The 14,514-nt window shown below is 36.6% G+C and overlaps 1 protein-coding gene and 1 long non-coding RNA gene across 2 annotated transcripts in view; one reads left to right on the top strand and one right to left on the bottom strand.

Moving 5' to 3' along the window:
- Positions 1–2,473: 2,473 nt before the first annotated feature.
- LOC121036836 (uncharacterized) lies at positions 2,474–12,544 on the bottom strand. Its single transcript, XR_005793498.1, has 3 exons — positions 12,189–12,544; positions 8,407–8,411; positions 2,474–2,503 (listed from the first exon to the last, which is right to left on the bottom strand). It is a non-coding gene; the product is annotated as an uncharacterized LOC121036836 (long non-coding RNA).
- Positions 5,575–14,514, top strand: part of KLB (klotho beta) — a 34,552-nt gene continuing 25,612 nt past the window's right edge. Inside the window, 2 exon segments of the mRNA XM_040485495.1 lie at positions 5,575–5,719; positions 5,721–6,500. Of these exon segments, the coding sequence (XP_040341429.1) occupies positions 5,657–5,719; positions 5,721–6,500 (843 nt within the window). The 5' untranslated portion in view covers positions 5,575–5,656.

Here is a 14,514-nt window from a genome sequence, read left to right as displayed (position 1 = left end):
CATTTGCAATTGCGCCAAAAACAATTAGATATCTAGGAACAAAACTAATCAAAGAGGTAAACAATCTGTACTCTGAAAACTATAGAACGCTTATGGAAGAAATTGAAGAAGACACAAAGAAATGGAAAAGCATTCCATGCTCATGGATTGGAAGAACAAACATTGTTAAAATGTCTGTACTACCCAAAGCAATGTACATATTTAATGCAATCCCTATCAAAATACCAACAGCATTTTTCACAGAGTTAGAACAAACAATACTTAAATGTGTACGGAACCACAAAAGACCCCAAATAGCCAAAGCAATCCTGAAAAATAAAAGCAAAACTGGAGACATCACAATTCCTGATGTCAAGCTATATTACAAAGCTGTAGTCATCAAGACAGTATGGTATAGGCACAAAAACAGACACATAGGTTAGTGGAACAGAATAGAAAACCCAGAAATGGGTCTGCAACTATATGGCCAACTAATCTTTGACAAAGTAGGAAAGAATATCCAGTGGAAAAAAGACAGTCTCTTTCACAAATGGTGCTGGGGAAACTGGACAGCAACATGCAGAATTCACTGCACAGAGAAGGAAACAATCAACAAAACTAAAAGGCAGCCTATGGATGGGAGAAGATATTTGCAAATGACATATCTGTTAAAGGGTTAGTATCCAAAATCTATAAAGAATTCATCAAACTCAACACCCAAAATACAAATAATCTAGTTAAAAAATGGGAAGAATACATGAATAGACATTTTCCCAAAAAAGACATATAGATGGTTAACAGGCACACGAAAAAATGCTCAGGGAAATACAAATCAAAACCACAATGAAATACCACCTCACACCTGTCAGAATGGCTAAAATGAACAACACAGGAAGCAACAGATGTTGGCAAGGATGCAAAGGGGAACCCTCTTACACTGTTGGTGAGAATGCAAACTGGTGCAGCCACTCTGGAAAACACTATGGAGGGTCCTCAAAAAGTTAAAAATAGAATTACCCTATGACACAGCAATTTGCGTGACTAGGTATTTACCCAAAGAATACAAAAATACAGATTCAAAGTGGTACATGTACCCAGAAGTTTAAAGCAGCATTGTCAACAATAGCCAAACTATGGGAAAAGCCCAAATGTTTGTCAACTGATGAATGGATAAAGAAGATGTGGCATATATATACCATGAAATATTACTCAGCCATCAAAAAGAATGAAACCCTGCCATTTGTGATGACATGGATGGAGCTAGAGTGTATTATGCTATGTGAAATAAGTCAGTCAGAGAAAGACAAATATCATATGACTTAAATACATATATGGAATTTAAGAAACAAAACAGATAAACACACAGGAAGGGTGGAAAAAGGAGAGAGAGAAGAAAGCAAACCATGAGACTCTTTTTTTTAAAGATTATTTATTTTGAGAGAGAATGCATGTGTGCACAAGCATAAATAATACTGCTATAAAATATTTGCATATACAGTATTTTATGTATTTAGAATTAATTTATTATGATAAATTTCTGATGTTATTGAATTTAAAAGTATGAAAATATCTAAGGTTAATTATATATTAAAAAATTGTTTGGGGGTTGCCTGGGTGGCTCAGCGGGTTAAGCGTCCAACTTTTAGTTTTGGCTTAAGTCATTATCTCATGGTGTCTAGTAAGTTCGAACCCCATGTCAGGCTCCATGCTGACAGTGCAGAGCCTGTTTGGGATTCTCTCTCTCCCTCTCTCTGCCCCTCCCCCACTTGCGCTCTGTCTCTCTCAAAATAAATAAATAAACTTAAAAAAATTGTTTTCCATTAGTATTGTACAAATTCACATTCTAATCAGAAATCTTACAATCTGTAAGACAATGAGTCTTACAATCTCATTAACAGGGGGTTTCATCACTTAGTTTTATTTTTGCTAATTTAATAAGAGAAAATATTACGGAGTTCTGTTTTGTTTAAAGATTTTTTAGGGGCGCCTGGGTGGCTCGGTCGGTTAAGCGGCCGACTTCAGCTCGGGTCGTGATCTCGCGGTCCGTGAGTTCGAGCCCCACGTCAGGCTCTGTGCTCACAGCTCAGAGCTTGGAGTCTGTTTCAGATTCTGTGTCTCCCTCTCTCTGACCCTCCCCCGTTCATGCTCTGTCTCTCTGTCTCAAAAATAAATAAACATTAAAAAAAAATTTTTTTTTAAGATTTTTAAAAAAAATTTTTTAACTTAAAAAAACCCAACTTAACTGATTGAGCCATCCAGGCACCCTAAAGATTTTATTTTACTTTATTTTTTAATGTTTATTTATTTTTTAAGGAGGGGGAGAGAGGGACCTTGGGGGCGGGACAGGGAGGGAGAGACAGGGGTTCCAAGCACTAACCTCGAGGTCATGACCTGAGCTGAAGTCAGATGCTTAACTGACTGAGCCACCCAGGTTCCCCTAAAGATTTTATTTTTAAGTAATCTCTACACCCAACAAGGGGGTTGAACCTATAATCCCGAGATCAAGAGTCTTATGCTCTTCCAACTGAGCCAGCCAGGCTCTCCTGGAGTTACTTTTATATGTGTTTTTAATTACTGGTTATTTGTTTTCATTAACTACACAGTTGCATTTCCTCTTTTGCATATTTTTTATTCATGTTGTTTGGCCATTTATCTAATTTAGAGTGTTTTCCTTAATGATTTGCCTGAATTATTTATATAATAAAAAGTTGGCCATTTGCCTTCTAGATTTACTCTAATATTTCCAAGTTTGTTATTTGCCTTTCAATTTTCTTCATTTATTTTAATTATAGTTAAATTATTTCTATAAGTTCATATGTAAGTATATAAATATCATTATATAAACTATATATTTATGTAATTTAACATTTACTTCCATTTTCTTCTAGATTTCTGTAGCTATATATTTTTTAATCAAATATATTTGTGAGGGTATAAATAACCACACTTAAAAATTTTATTTTTAGTAATTAGTTCACAATACAGACATAAATCATTATGCTGTACATATTAAACTAATACAATGTTATATGTCAGTTGTATCTCAATAAATCTGGAAAAAATATTTTAGAAATAGTGAATTGATTCCATCAACTCCATTCATTCCATATACAATGATTAAGCATTTACTTAGATAAGTGATGATAAAAATTTAGATAAGAGATACACTTACTGTCTGGGAGAGGAGACAAACCATCCAGGATCATGTGATAAATGCAGTGATAGACATATGCATACTATACTACAAGCACGTTCATTCAAGTCTAGTGACTAATAGGCCCCAAATATTCTATTGGGACCAAACAGTTATGGTCCTTGTTTTTAAAAAAGAGAGACTGAGAGAGAAATTCAAGTCAAAAAGAGGTTATAGATAAATGTATTGTGTGATAAATGTCATAACAGAGAAAGTATGGATTGCGATGGGAACACGGAACAAAGAGATACATCCATATCAAATCAAACTGTCTTATTTCCTCTCTGGCTGCCTGAGGATCAACCACCATCATGAGCAACATGGTAAATATCCAGACCAGGAAGTTCATGACCAACCGACTACTTTACCCTGAGAATGCAACAGGACCTAAGACAGAAATTCACGAAAAACCACCCAAAATGCACAAGACCAGATGACACCAGATACTATATTTGGATTTGGATCCAGAGCCTATTTTGGTGATGGCAAGACAACTGGCTTCAGCATGATTTATGATTTCTTGGATTACACTTCCAAAAATGAACCCAGGCAGACTTGCAAGACATGGCCTCTATGAGAAGAAACAGACGTCAAGGAAACAGTGAAAGGAACACAAGAATAGAATGAAGAAAGTCAGGCGGACTGCAAAGGCCAGTGTTGGTGCTGACAAAAGTGAGCTGGAGATCAGGCCCAGGAGTAAAGATTCTGCAGTGACTTTATCTGCAGTGATTGTGCAAGAGGACTTTTTTCACAAGAGGACTAATAAACTGTAAATTTTAAAAATTTCAATAAATAAATAAGTCAAAACAAACTGGGAAGCCAGAAAGACTTGCCAGAAAAGGTGCTGCAGTTTTGATTTTTTTTTTCAACGTTTATTTATTTTTGGGACAGAGAGAGACAGAGCATGAACGGGCGAGGGGCAGAGAGAGAGGGAGACACAGAATCGGAAACAGGCTCCAGGCTCTGAGCCATCGGCCCAGAGCCCGACACGGGGCTCGAACTCACGGACCGCGAGATCGTGACCTGAGCTGAAGTCGGACGCTTAACCGACTGCGCCACCCAGGCGCCCCAAGGTGCTGCAGTTTTGAAGAACATGTCGACATGAGCTAGATGAAGGGGGAAACACATCCTATGCAGACAGCATGCGTACCAAGGCACAGGATATGAGGGCTTAATGTGTGTCCAACTTAGTAATATTATTTGTTATGGCTGAAGGGCAGGGTACTACATATAGTTAACTGAAGAGAAATGAAGTTTAAAATGTGGGCAGGAGCCAGAACATAGTATCTATTATGCTAAATCTTAGCATCACTTTCTGAATAATCCTTCCTTTTCACAAAGAAATAAGAATAATGTTTATTGAGCGCTTACTAAGTGTCAGTGTCTCTTCTAAGTGCTTTACATGTATTAACTCATTTAATTCTCACAATTATCCATGCAGTAGATACTAGTATTGTGCCTTTTTTTACATAACAAGAAACTGGGGTACAGAAAGGTTACATAATTTGTTTCTAGTCACACAGCTATATTTAAACTCAGGCAGTCTGATTCCAGAGGCCAAACTGTTAACCACTCTTTCATTATTATGGGATATCTCAAATATTTAAAAGAATACATTTTTTAAAAAGTTTTATCTGGAGACTATAGATTCTGTACAGTATTTTCTTTCATTTATTCCTATACCAGATTCATGTTATTTAAGTTATGCTTTTTTTTTTATGTTTTCATATGTAAAGGTAGTCTATGCCTTCACTATTTTCTTTTTCTTTTCTTTAGTTGTAATTATTGCCTATTTATTCTTCAAGAAAACTTTCATATAATTTTGTTGAAGTAAAATTTGGGGTTTAGAGGATATTGGTCAAAAGTACATTTAAATTTATAAATTAAGTTGGAAAGTATTCAGTGTTTCCATCTAGAAAGAGCTATATATTTCTTCATTCGTTTTCTTTCAAATGTATTGATACATTTTTATAATTTTCTTAAAATAGGTAGCACTTGATAATGTTATTCTTCAATGTGTTATAATTTTGGTAGAAGTGTGATATTTTATTTTCTAGTTCTGCATTATAAGCTTATAGGAATGCTCCTTGTTTGTATTGCTTCCCCTGAAACGCGAAAAAATAAAATTACCACTCAAAAAATATAAAACTAGAAAAGGTATATATTTTTTTCAGTAATGTTCAAAACATTCAGAAAAGATTTGGGTCAATATGAAAGGCTACAAAGAGAATATGGCATTTTTATTCAGTGCTTATACATGTTTTCGTTACGCAAACTACGGTCAGTGATGTGTTTTCATATAATCTTTCCCATAGTAAGAGAGAATGAAATGTGTTGGGGAGCGTAGGAGAGCCACCTCCCTCAAATTACGTTGCTCTCCGTGGCCCATCCTAAGTCTCACAGTTCAAGCTAATCATTGACAGAGGTTTACAATCACAAGCTTTTACTGAAGCGTTGATAAGACAGGCGAGCAGTTAGTGGCAAATGAAGTCCGGCTGTGCGGCTGGATCTCCAGGGAATGAATGGATTTTTTTTTTTTTTTTTTTTTTTCTTCAGCACCGATGAAAGAAACATACACTATCGGAAAACAATGTGCAACCGGGGACTGCAAAGATCTGCCATCCTGTCAGCATTTATTCTCCTGCGAGCTGTTACTGGATTCTCTGGAGACGGCAGAGCTGTGTGGTCTAAAAATCCTCATTTTAGCCCGGTAAATGAAAGTCAGCTGTTTCTCTATGACACTTTTCCTAAAAACTTTCTTTGGGGTGTTGGGACTGGAGCATTTCAAGTGGAAGGGAATTGGAAGACAGATGGAAAAGGACCCTCTATATGGGATCATTTCATCCAAACACACCTTAAAAATGTCAACGGCACGGACAGTTCCAGCGACAGTTACATTTTTCTGGAAAAAGACTTATCAGCCCTGGATTTTATTGGAGCTTCTTTTTATCAATTTTCAATTTCCTGGCCAAGGCTTTTCCCCGATGGAATAGCAGCAGTTGCCAATGCGAAAGGTCTCCAGTATTACAATGCTCTTCTTGATGCTCTAGTACTTAGAAACATTCAGCCGATAGTTACTTTGTATCATTGGGATTTGCCTTTGGCCCTACAAGAAAAATATGGGGGGTGGAAAAATGAAACCATAATAGATATTTTCAATGACTATGCCACCTACTGTTTCCAGACGTTTGGGGACCGTGTCAAATATTGGATTACAATTCATAATCCATATCTAGTTGCTTGGCATGGGTATGGGACAGGTCTGCATGCGCCTGGAGAGAAGGGAAACTTAGCAGCTGTCTACTCTGTGGGACACAACCTCATCAAGGTACTGTACGGCTGGCTTCATGTTATAGCTTCAGAATGTTAAGGAGCAGGAGTTAAAGAGAATCACTAAGAAATGTATCTCCTGTTTAAATAATTATTTTCATTAATATCAATTCAACTAATTTTAGCCTAACTCACAAGTTCTATCCTCAAATTTCATATTTAAGGTCGTGTTTTATTTATTTAGGCTCTTAGTAATGGATTAAGCTGATTGTTTTCCCTAAATGTTGCCCTTTAAAAACATTTTAACTCAAAATCTGCAAGTATACAGTGTGAGAATATGAGTTCACTTTCATTGTATGAAAAACCAGTACTTTAGAAATCTAAATGCTGAAACCTTTTCTGAAAATGTGCAACCATTTCAGGATTCTTTTAAGGCATGACCATTTCCAATAAATATTTGTTGTTAGTATTGCTATTCTTAGCGATACCTAGCAATAATAAGCTAGATACAGGTTAGCTAACTGATACATATTAAATACAGGAATTGAGACAAATGTACTTCACAGTGGTTTTATCTGTGTTACAGAAAAGATGAGGTTAACTGTTCTAAGAGTTAAAATTAAACTAGTAATATAAAAACTGGGAAGACTATGCTCTACTCAGTATGTTTTAAAAGCTACAGTTAACGTTGGGAAATCTGAAAATTACTAAAACAATGCTGAAAATGTAAGCAAAAAAATAGCAAATATTGGTTGGATGCTTACTCTGTACCACAGACCATATTAAGCAGTCTGCATGCATTAACACATTTAATCCTTGTGATAACTTCATGAACAAGGTCCTATTAGTATTCCCATTTTAAAGATGAGGAAACTGAAGCTTAGTGGGATTAAATGAATTAACTTATAAATGACAACATAATTAAACATGAAATGTTTTCATTAAGAATGTTTTTAAAAGAGCAATCTTTCAGAGATTTTGAAGAGACTTCACCTCACATTGAGGCTAACATCTAGAATCGGGTTTAACTTTTTGAGTCAAATGGGTTCCTTGGGAAAAATAAATTACTCTGGACACCTGCTACATTTAAAAATGAAAACAACTTTGTTAATAGTGTTTAATAATGTGCTAGGAGAAGTATTTTGATTTTTAACAATCAAATGTGAAATGTATAGAAGTAGAAAAATGTTTAGGAACATAAAATTACTCTGTATCTAAATTTGCGCTTACAAAAATATCTGCCCACCCTTCTTATCTTTTTGAACTTTCTGGGCTATTATATATGTGTGTCATACTATAGTTCTGTTGCATCTGCCTTGGCAGTAAACTGATTGCATTATGATTTCAAGATCATTTACAAATCTTTGGTTAGGGTTGTATATAGAACATTACTGTGAGGCTATACTGTGATTTGGCAAATAAGACCTTAAAGGGGAGAAAAGTTACAGCTATTAACTATGAAGATTATGCATATATAAGTTAGAAAAATATTCCTTTTATCTAGTTCTTTAAATTATTAAAATTTAAGCATTCATGTATACTATATGCTTGTGAAGATTAAGAAACATCAGATTGTACCAAAGTTTATAAAGTGGAAAAAGTTAAATTCGTCTCTCCCTCTCCACCTGGCAATCTAAACCTTGAGGAAGCTACTGTTGGTGGTTTCTTATATAGTCTTTTTAAAGTTTTCTACACAAATACATGCACACATATGATTATTTAACTTGTTTATAAAGAAAAATGTTCTCAGTTGTTGAAGTTTACGGTGTGCCTGGAAAATGTTAACAATTGGAATTTTCATGAAAAATCTGTTTTGGTGGTTAATTTAAGGCCTTAAAAACTGGCTATCTGATAAAAAATACACAGGAAAAGTTGTAACTAACAAACAGGCATTGCTTACCAACTTAGCATATAAAATGCTGTATTTTCAGATGTTTTTCATTTTCCCCTAATTTGAGACAAACTCTGCCTTAAACACAAAATCAGCACTCTCTGGTAGTGAAATAAATTTCATTGTTTTAAATTGAGGGATTACATTTTTTAATTATTGTATTTTCCAAATAATTTCTTCTATCTCTTTAAAATTTCTAAATCACTGACTTAAATAAGGAGGGTAAGAGGTCCTTTGAAATCAGTCAGAAAGTGAAATATGCTTCATAACCCAGTGACATATAGCTCCAGAGAGAAATCTTGCAATGGTTTGGTAGCCTGAGGTGAACTCATTTTTTCCACTGTTCCTTCTCTGTTCTTCCTTTAACGTGAAAAAGATTAATTTGATATTTTATGTTGCAATGAAGTATTTCTTCCTCACTCTGCTGTCTGTGACCCAGAAGTATTCCTGAGGATTAGTTTTTAGTCCAAGTTAACACATCTTACTGAGTTGTTTTTTTTTTTTTTGTTTGTTTTTTTAATTTATTTTTGGGACAGAGAGAGACAGAGCATGAACGGGGGAGGGGCAGAGAGAGAGGGAGACACAGAATCGGAAACAGGCTCCAGGCTCCGAGCCATCAGCCCAGAGCCCGACGCGGGGCTCGAACTCATGGACTGCGAGATCGTGACCTGGCTGAAGTCGGACGCTTAACTGACTGCGCCACCCAGGCGCCCCCATCTTACTGAGTTTTAAAAAAGCCTAATATGAAAGTAAATTCATGGGTGGTTATAGATCGTTTTATTCCCTGCTCCTCAGACATTGAAAAGATTTCACTGTGGCTGTTGGGGTTTTCTAGTGTCAGAATAACCTTGGAAACTCCGTTTCAGTCTGCATTGTCCTGGTTTGGAGGGAACCTGAATGGCCTAGTCAGTCCTGAGACTGACCTGGAATTTAAATTCCAACTTCATTGCAGATTTGGTGATTACCTTAGAGTGAGCCTAAGCCTTGGGTAAAAATTTGTTGTTATCACACCTACTAATGGACGCTCCATTCTGAGTTTTGAACAATATTTGGAAAAGAAAGAGAGTACGTCTTTTGACTGACCATCTCTAAGCATGGTAGTCATGGCTTTAAATATTATGTATAACTTCGGCAGCAACCTTGCCAGATACCTGTTATTATCCCCGTTTTACCACAGAGTGATTATTTCCAACATGCATCATGCTGCACCCCTGCATAAAATCTAGGAAGTGGCTCCCCAAAGCTTTTAGGATTAACGTCCTGATTTTCCACCAAGACATCCAACCCCTGGCCTGCATTCCCGCGTCCTTCCTGGCCACTCTCCCATCTCCATCACTAACGCCAACCCCTCCCACCCCATGCTCCACGATAATACACTAGGAGTGTTTTGATTGTACCTTACTAGTCCTCCCCATTCAGCCTTTACTAGCATTCTATCCAGTGAGAATTGCCCTTTGTACTCTCTACCCATCTAATGTCCTTCAAGATTCAGTTTACGCAGTCACCACCTCTAAGTTATTCTTGACCTGCTAAGGTTGTTGTCCCTTCTAAGGGCCCCCATAATAAGATGTGCTTGCTGCTACCGTAGCACTCACAGCATGTGGTGCTCTTCTGTCTCCCCGAGGAGCCTGAGAGCTCCTTGAAAGGAGAGGCTATTCTTTATTTGTCTTTGTGTTTCTAGCACCCAACACAGAATATTAGGATTAGGTACATGCGAGGTAGAAATGTTTTTTGAGTGAGTAGTTTAGGATGTCTTTCTTAAACCTTGTAATCAAAGAGCCAATGTCAAGTTCAAAACTCATATTTTGTTGCATTATTACTAATTCTTGAAATATTGCCTATGTTAATCCACTGGTATATCAGTCAAGACTTTTTGGTTGTGAGTGACAGAAACCTAATTCAAGTTGACTTAAGCAAAAATGAGCAATTTCCTGGCCCAGTAACCAAATCACAGGGATGAATGGATCCAGTAATGAGGACACTGTCAGAAGCCCTTTGTCTCGGATCTCTCACAACCTTCTCTTCTTGGGGTTCAGCATCATTCTCTCCTTTGTAGAGGAAAGATTTCTCTCTTTCAAGTTCAATTTTTAAAGTCCCAGAGACGAATCCCAGCCTGTGTGGCCTATTGCTCTCATCCCTCAGATCAGCAAAGCCTCAAAGTTTCACATTAGTAAAGATGGTTAAGGTGTCTGTTTTCTTTCTACTTTTAAGTCAATAAATATGCATAATAATTTAAATTTGTAGGTCCCTCTCCCCCTTAAAAGCGAACATCTAGAACTTCTGAGTAAACATGCCCAGAGGTTGGGGAAGATGACTTTGCTCATAAGAAGGCAAGTCACTCAGTTTACCGCTCCACAAAATAGCTTCCATGATAGTTTTGACCTCATTGCCTTAAATTTTTATCTTTCATAGACATGTACTGTTTACGTAGTATCAGGATTTCTCAACCTCAGTGCTATTGACATTTGGGGCCAAATAATTCTTTTTGTGGTGGGCTTTCGTGTGCTTTGTAGAATGTTTAGCAGTATCCCTGGCCTCTACCCACTAGAGAGATGACAGTAGTACCCTTGTCCTCAGGGTTGTGACACCAAATTTGTCTCCAGACATTGTCAAATGTCCCCAACAAGTGGAAGGCAAAATTCTTCTCCTTTCCTTCTCCTGTAAACCTGTAATAGACAATTGGTTAAAAACATGAAGCAGAAAGAGCAAGGACGTTGAAATATAATTAGTATGAGGGACATAAAATCGCTTCATGATTTTCACCAGAACTGTAAGTTGCACACATACACTCTATATTAATTTATGTCTAGTTTGGCTTTTCACACATTGAGAATAGAGACTATCTCTACTAGCTTTGCATTACTTGCGAAATACTTGTAAAAACTGCCCCAGACCATTTCTCTTACATAGTTATTTACAAACAAAACATTAAATGTACTTTTTGAAAAGCAAAATTCAAGAATTCAAACAAACGTTACGTAAGCAACTTTTATCCACTTTTGATGCCACAACATCTTGTTTCACAAAGTTTGTTTTTTTGTGTATCACTTCACGTTGGCTTTTTTTTTTTTGCTTTTTTTTGTTTGTTTGTTTGTTTGCATATCCAAGTGCCACATGTACTATTATTTACTAAAATGTTTTTCCTTAAAATGTTTATTTTGGAAGAAAAATTTATTCTTACCATACATGAGATAAGTATTTTCAAATGCCCTTCAAATAAATATGTAACACTGAAAACAAATAACTTTCTTCTTTGTTACACCTAATGTCACCTCCCATACAAAAAGAGGTAGGTGTACCAGACTTGGAAAATACCACTGTAATACATTTGGTCCTAAAACCAAACAGAGTGTGCCATTTAAAAATGTGACATAATGGGGCGCCTGGGTGGCGCAGTCGGTTAAGCGTCCGACTTCAGCCAGGTCACGATCTCACGGTCCGTGAGTTCGAGCCCCGCGTCGGGCTCTGGGCTGATGGCTCAGAGCCTGGAGCCTGTTTCCGATTCTGTGTCTCCCTCTCTCTCTGCTCCTCGCCCATTCATGCTCTGTCTCTCTCTGTCCCAAAAATGAATAAACGTTGAAAAAAAAAAAAAAAAATTAAAAATGTGACATAAAATGCTTTTTCTTGTGTAATTAAAATAATTTGAATAATGTATGATTATTAAATGGGAGAATGCCAAAATTTATGTTTATGTACATGAGCATCTTAAATATTCGTAATTTATTTTTGAATATTTTCAATTTATTTAAAATAAACTTTCTTTTTTTATGTTATTGCTTTAAGAAAAAGTTCCAATCAATACAGCTTTTATTGCATCTTTAAAATACTACAAATAAGTCTGAAAAATCATCTGACATCTTGCTATTTCTGTAGCTGGACAACTTAGATCTTATTCATCAGTCTGCTGAACTGTTCCTTTTTCAGAAACATAGATACTATCCCCAGATTTTCTGACATCCTTTTTTTTTAACTGTTGTGGCTTGCTGAATCAAAGCAGCTGAGTTAGATACAAGTTCAATGTAATTTCCTTCAAGAGTTAACTCAACTTTGGCCTTGAGATACAGAATTGAGATACTTTCCAACACAATTTTTAATAAAATAGGCTTATATAAAATAAAATGTATGTCAACACTTTTTTGTACATTACACAGAAATGATGAAATTATTTTTTAAATTCCTCAGGGGTTCAAGAGATTGCTTAATACTATGAAAGAGGCTTTCAGGACAAGAAATGTTGGGAAACTCTGCTCGAGGTCAAGGCCTCACCTACTTGTTTCTGACCCTGGGATAAGATTTGATTTAGTCCCTATTTTTCTACCTCTTTGAGGAACATTGTCTTAGCATTTCTTGGCCATTGTTCCCTCAGAAAAGTTCATACAAGGCTGGGTATGCATTAGGTATCAATAAATAAGTCAACTCATTATTTTCTATTTAAGGAAGATCTACCTTGTTCCAGAAAGGATTTTTTTTCCCCAGAAAGGATTTAAAATTGAAGTTGAATAAAAGTTGATTTCAGACACACAAACACACCACACCACACACACACACACACACACACACACACACACACGCATGCACATGCATACACACACACCAATACGGATTCTGGCATAAACACATAGTCTTTTCAAAATATGCAAATCAATTATCTATGCTTGTTTCTATTAAAAATTTTACATCAAGGGAGCCTGGGTGGCTCAGTTGGTTAAGTCTCCGACTCTTGGTTTGGGCTCAGGTCATGATCTCACAACTCGTGAGTTCGAGCCCCACATCAGGCTCTGTGCTGATAGTGTGGATACTACTTGGGATTCTCTGTCTCCATCTCTCTCCGCCCCTGCCCTGCTCTCTCTGTATCTCTCAAAAATAAATAAATGAACATCAAAAAAATTTTACATTAAAAACCCACCTTGAAACAAGCTGCAGAATATTGACAACACTTAAAGCTGAGTGATGTGCTCATGAGGGTTCACTATATTCTTCTATTTTTATATGTTATGAAAATTTCCACTATTAGTAAAGAGATTATTTTATATTTTAAAAGACAACAATTATCTTTATATAATACACTTCTTAACCAAAATTTAGTGTTAAAACTCAAAAAACAGCTATGAAAGGCCACCATTCACACGATTAATAACTAAGCCTTCTTTCCAACAGAACACGGCAACTACTTTCTTGAACAAGAAAGCTGCAGTGTTTTACAGGCACATTTAAACAGATAAAAATGTCACTTTTAAGCCTCTTCTGCCCAAATCCCCACCAATATCTTGAAGGCTAAGTGTGATATTTTGAAATGGAAATACTAGCAGGAGCCTTCTTTAGCTTATCTTGGTCAGATAGAAACAAAATCTCTAACGATCATCTGAAATGATTTTTTTCCATGAGAAAAATAAAGGAATGTTTAAAAACTCCCTTGTTAAAGTTGGGTTACAAGACAACAAAATACCAAAAGTAATTTTGGGGGCGCCTGGGTGGCTCAGTCCATTAAGCATCCAACTTCAGCTCAGGCCATGATCTCATAGCTCATGACTTCGAGCCCCAACTCGGGCTCTGTGCTGACAGCTCGGAGCCTGGAGCCTGCTTCAGATTCTGTGTGTGTGTCTCTCTCTCTGCCCCTCCCCCACTCGCCCTCTATCTCTCTCTCTCTCTCTCAAAAGTAAATAAACATTAAAAAAAAATTTTAAAATTAATTTTTGCTAAATCTATGGTTAAAAAACCAGCCCAAAGTTTTCTGTCAATGAAGGACAGAAAAAAAGGTTGAAAAGAAAAAAGCCTTGTTACTTGCTACCTTCCACCACTTTCCTGTCCCACACAAAATGAACAAAAAAAGGACACAGGAATGGGGGAAGAGGTTGGTCTTAATTCTTACAGTAAAGTGGAGAATTAAGACAATTATTGTAGATAAGTTTTTGACATTCTATCTTACTATTTTTTTTTAAGTTTATTTATTTATTATGAGAGACAGGGAGAGAGAGAATCCCAAGCAGGCTTCGCACTGTCAGCGCAGAGCCCAACGTGGGGCTCAAATTCGCGAACCATGAGATCATGACCTGAGCTGAATTTGGATGTTTGACTGACTGAACCACCCAGGTGCCCCTCTATCATACTATTCTTTTTTTTTTTTTTAAGTTTGTTAATTTATTTTGAGAGAGAGAGTGAGGAGCAGAGAGACGGGGGGGGG

This window comes from Herpailurus yagouaroundi, unplaced genomic scaffold, assembly GCF_014898765.1.
Source record: "Herpailurus yagouaroundi ecotype Mexico unplaced genomic scaffold, PumYag 28, whole genome shotgun sequence".
Taxonomy (NCBI): Eukaryota; Metazoa; Chordata; class Mammalia; order Carnivora; family Felidae; genus Herpailurus; species Herpailurus yagouaroundi.
The sequence above is the reverse complement of the archived record's forward strand: the minus strand, read 5'-3'. Positions and strand labels throughout refer to the sequence as shown.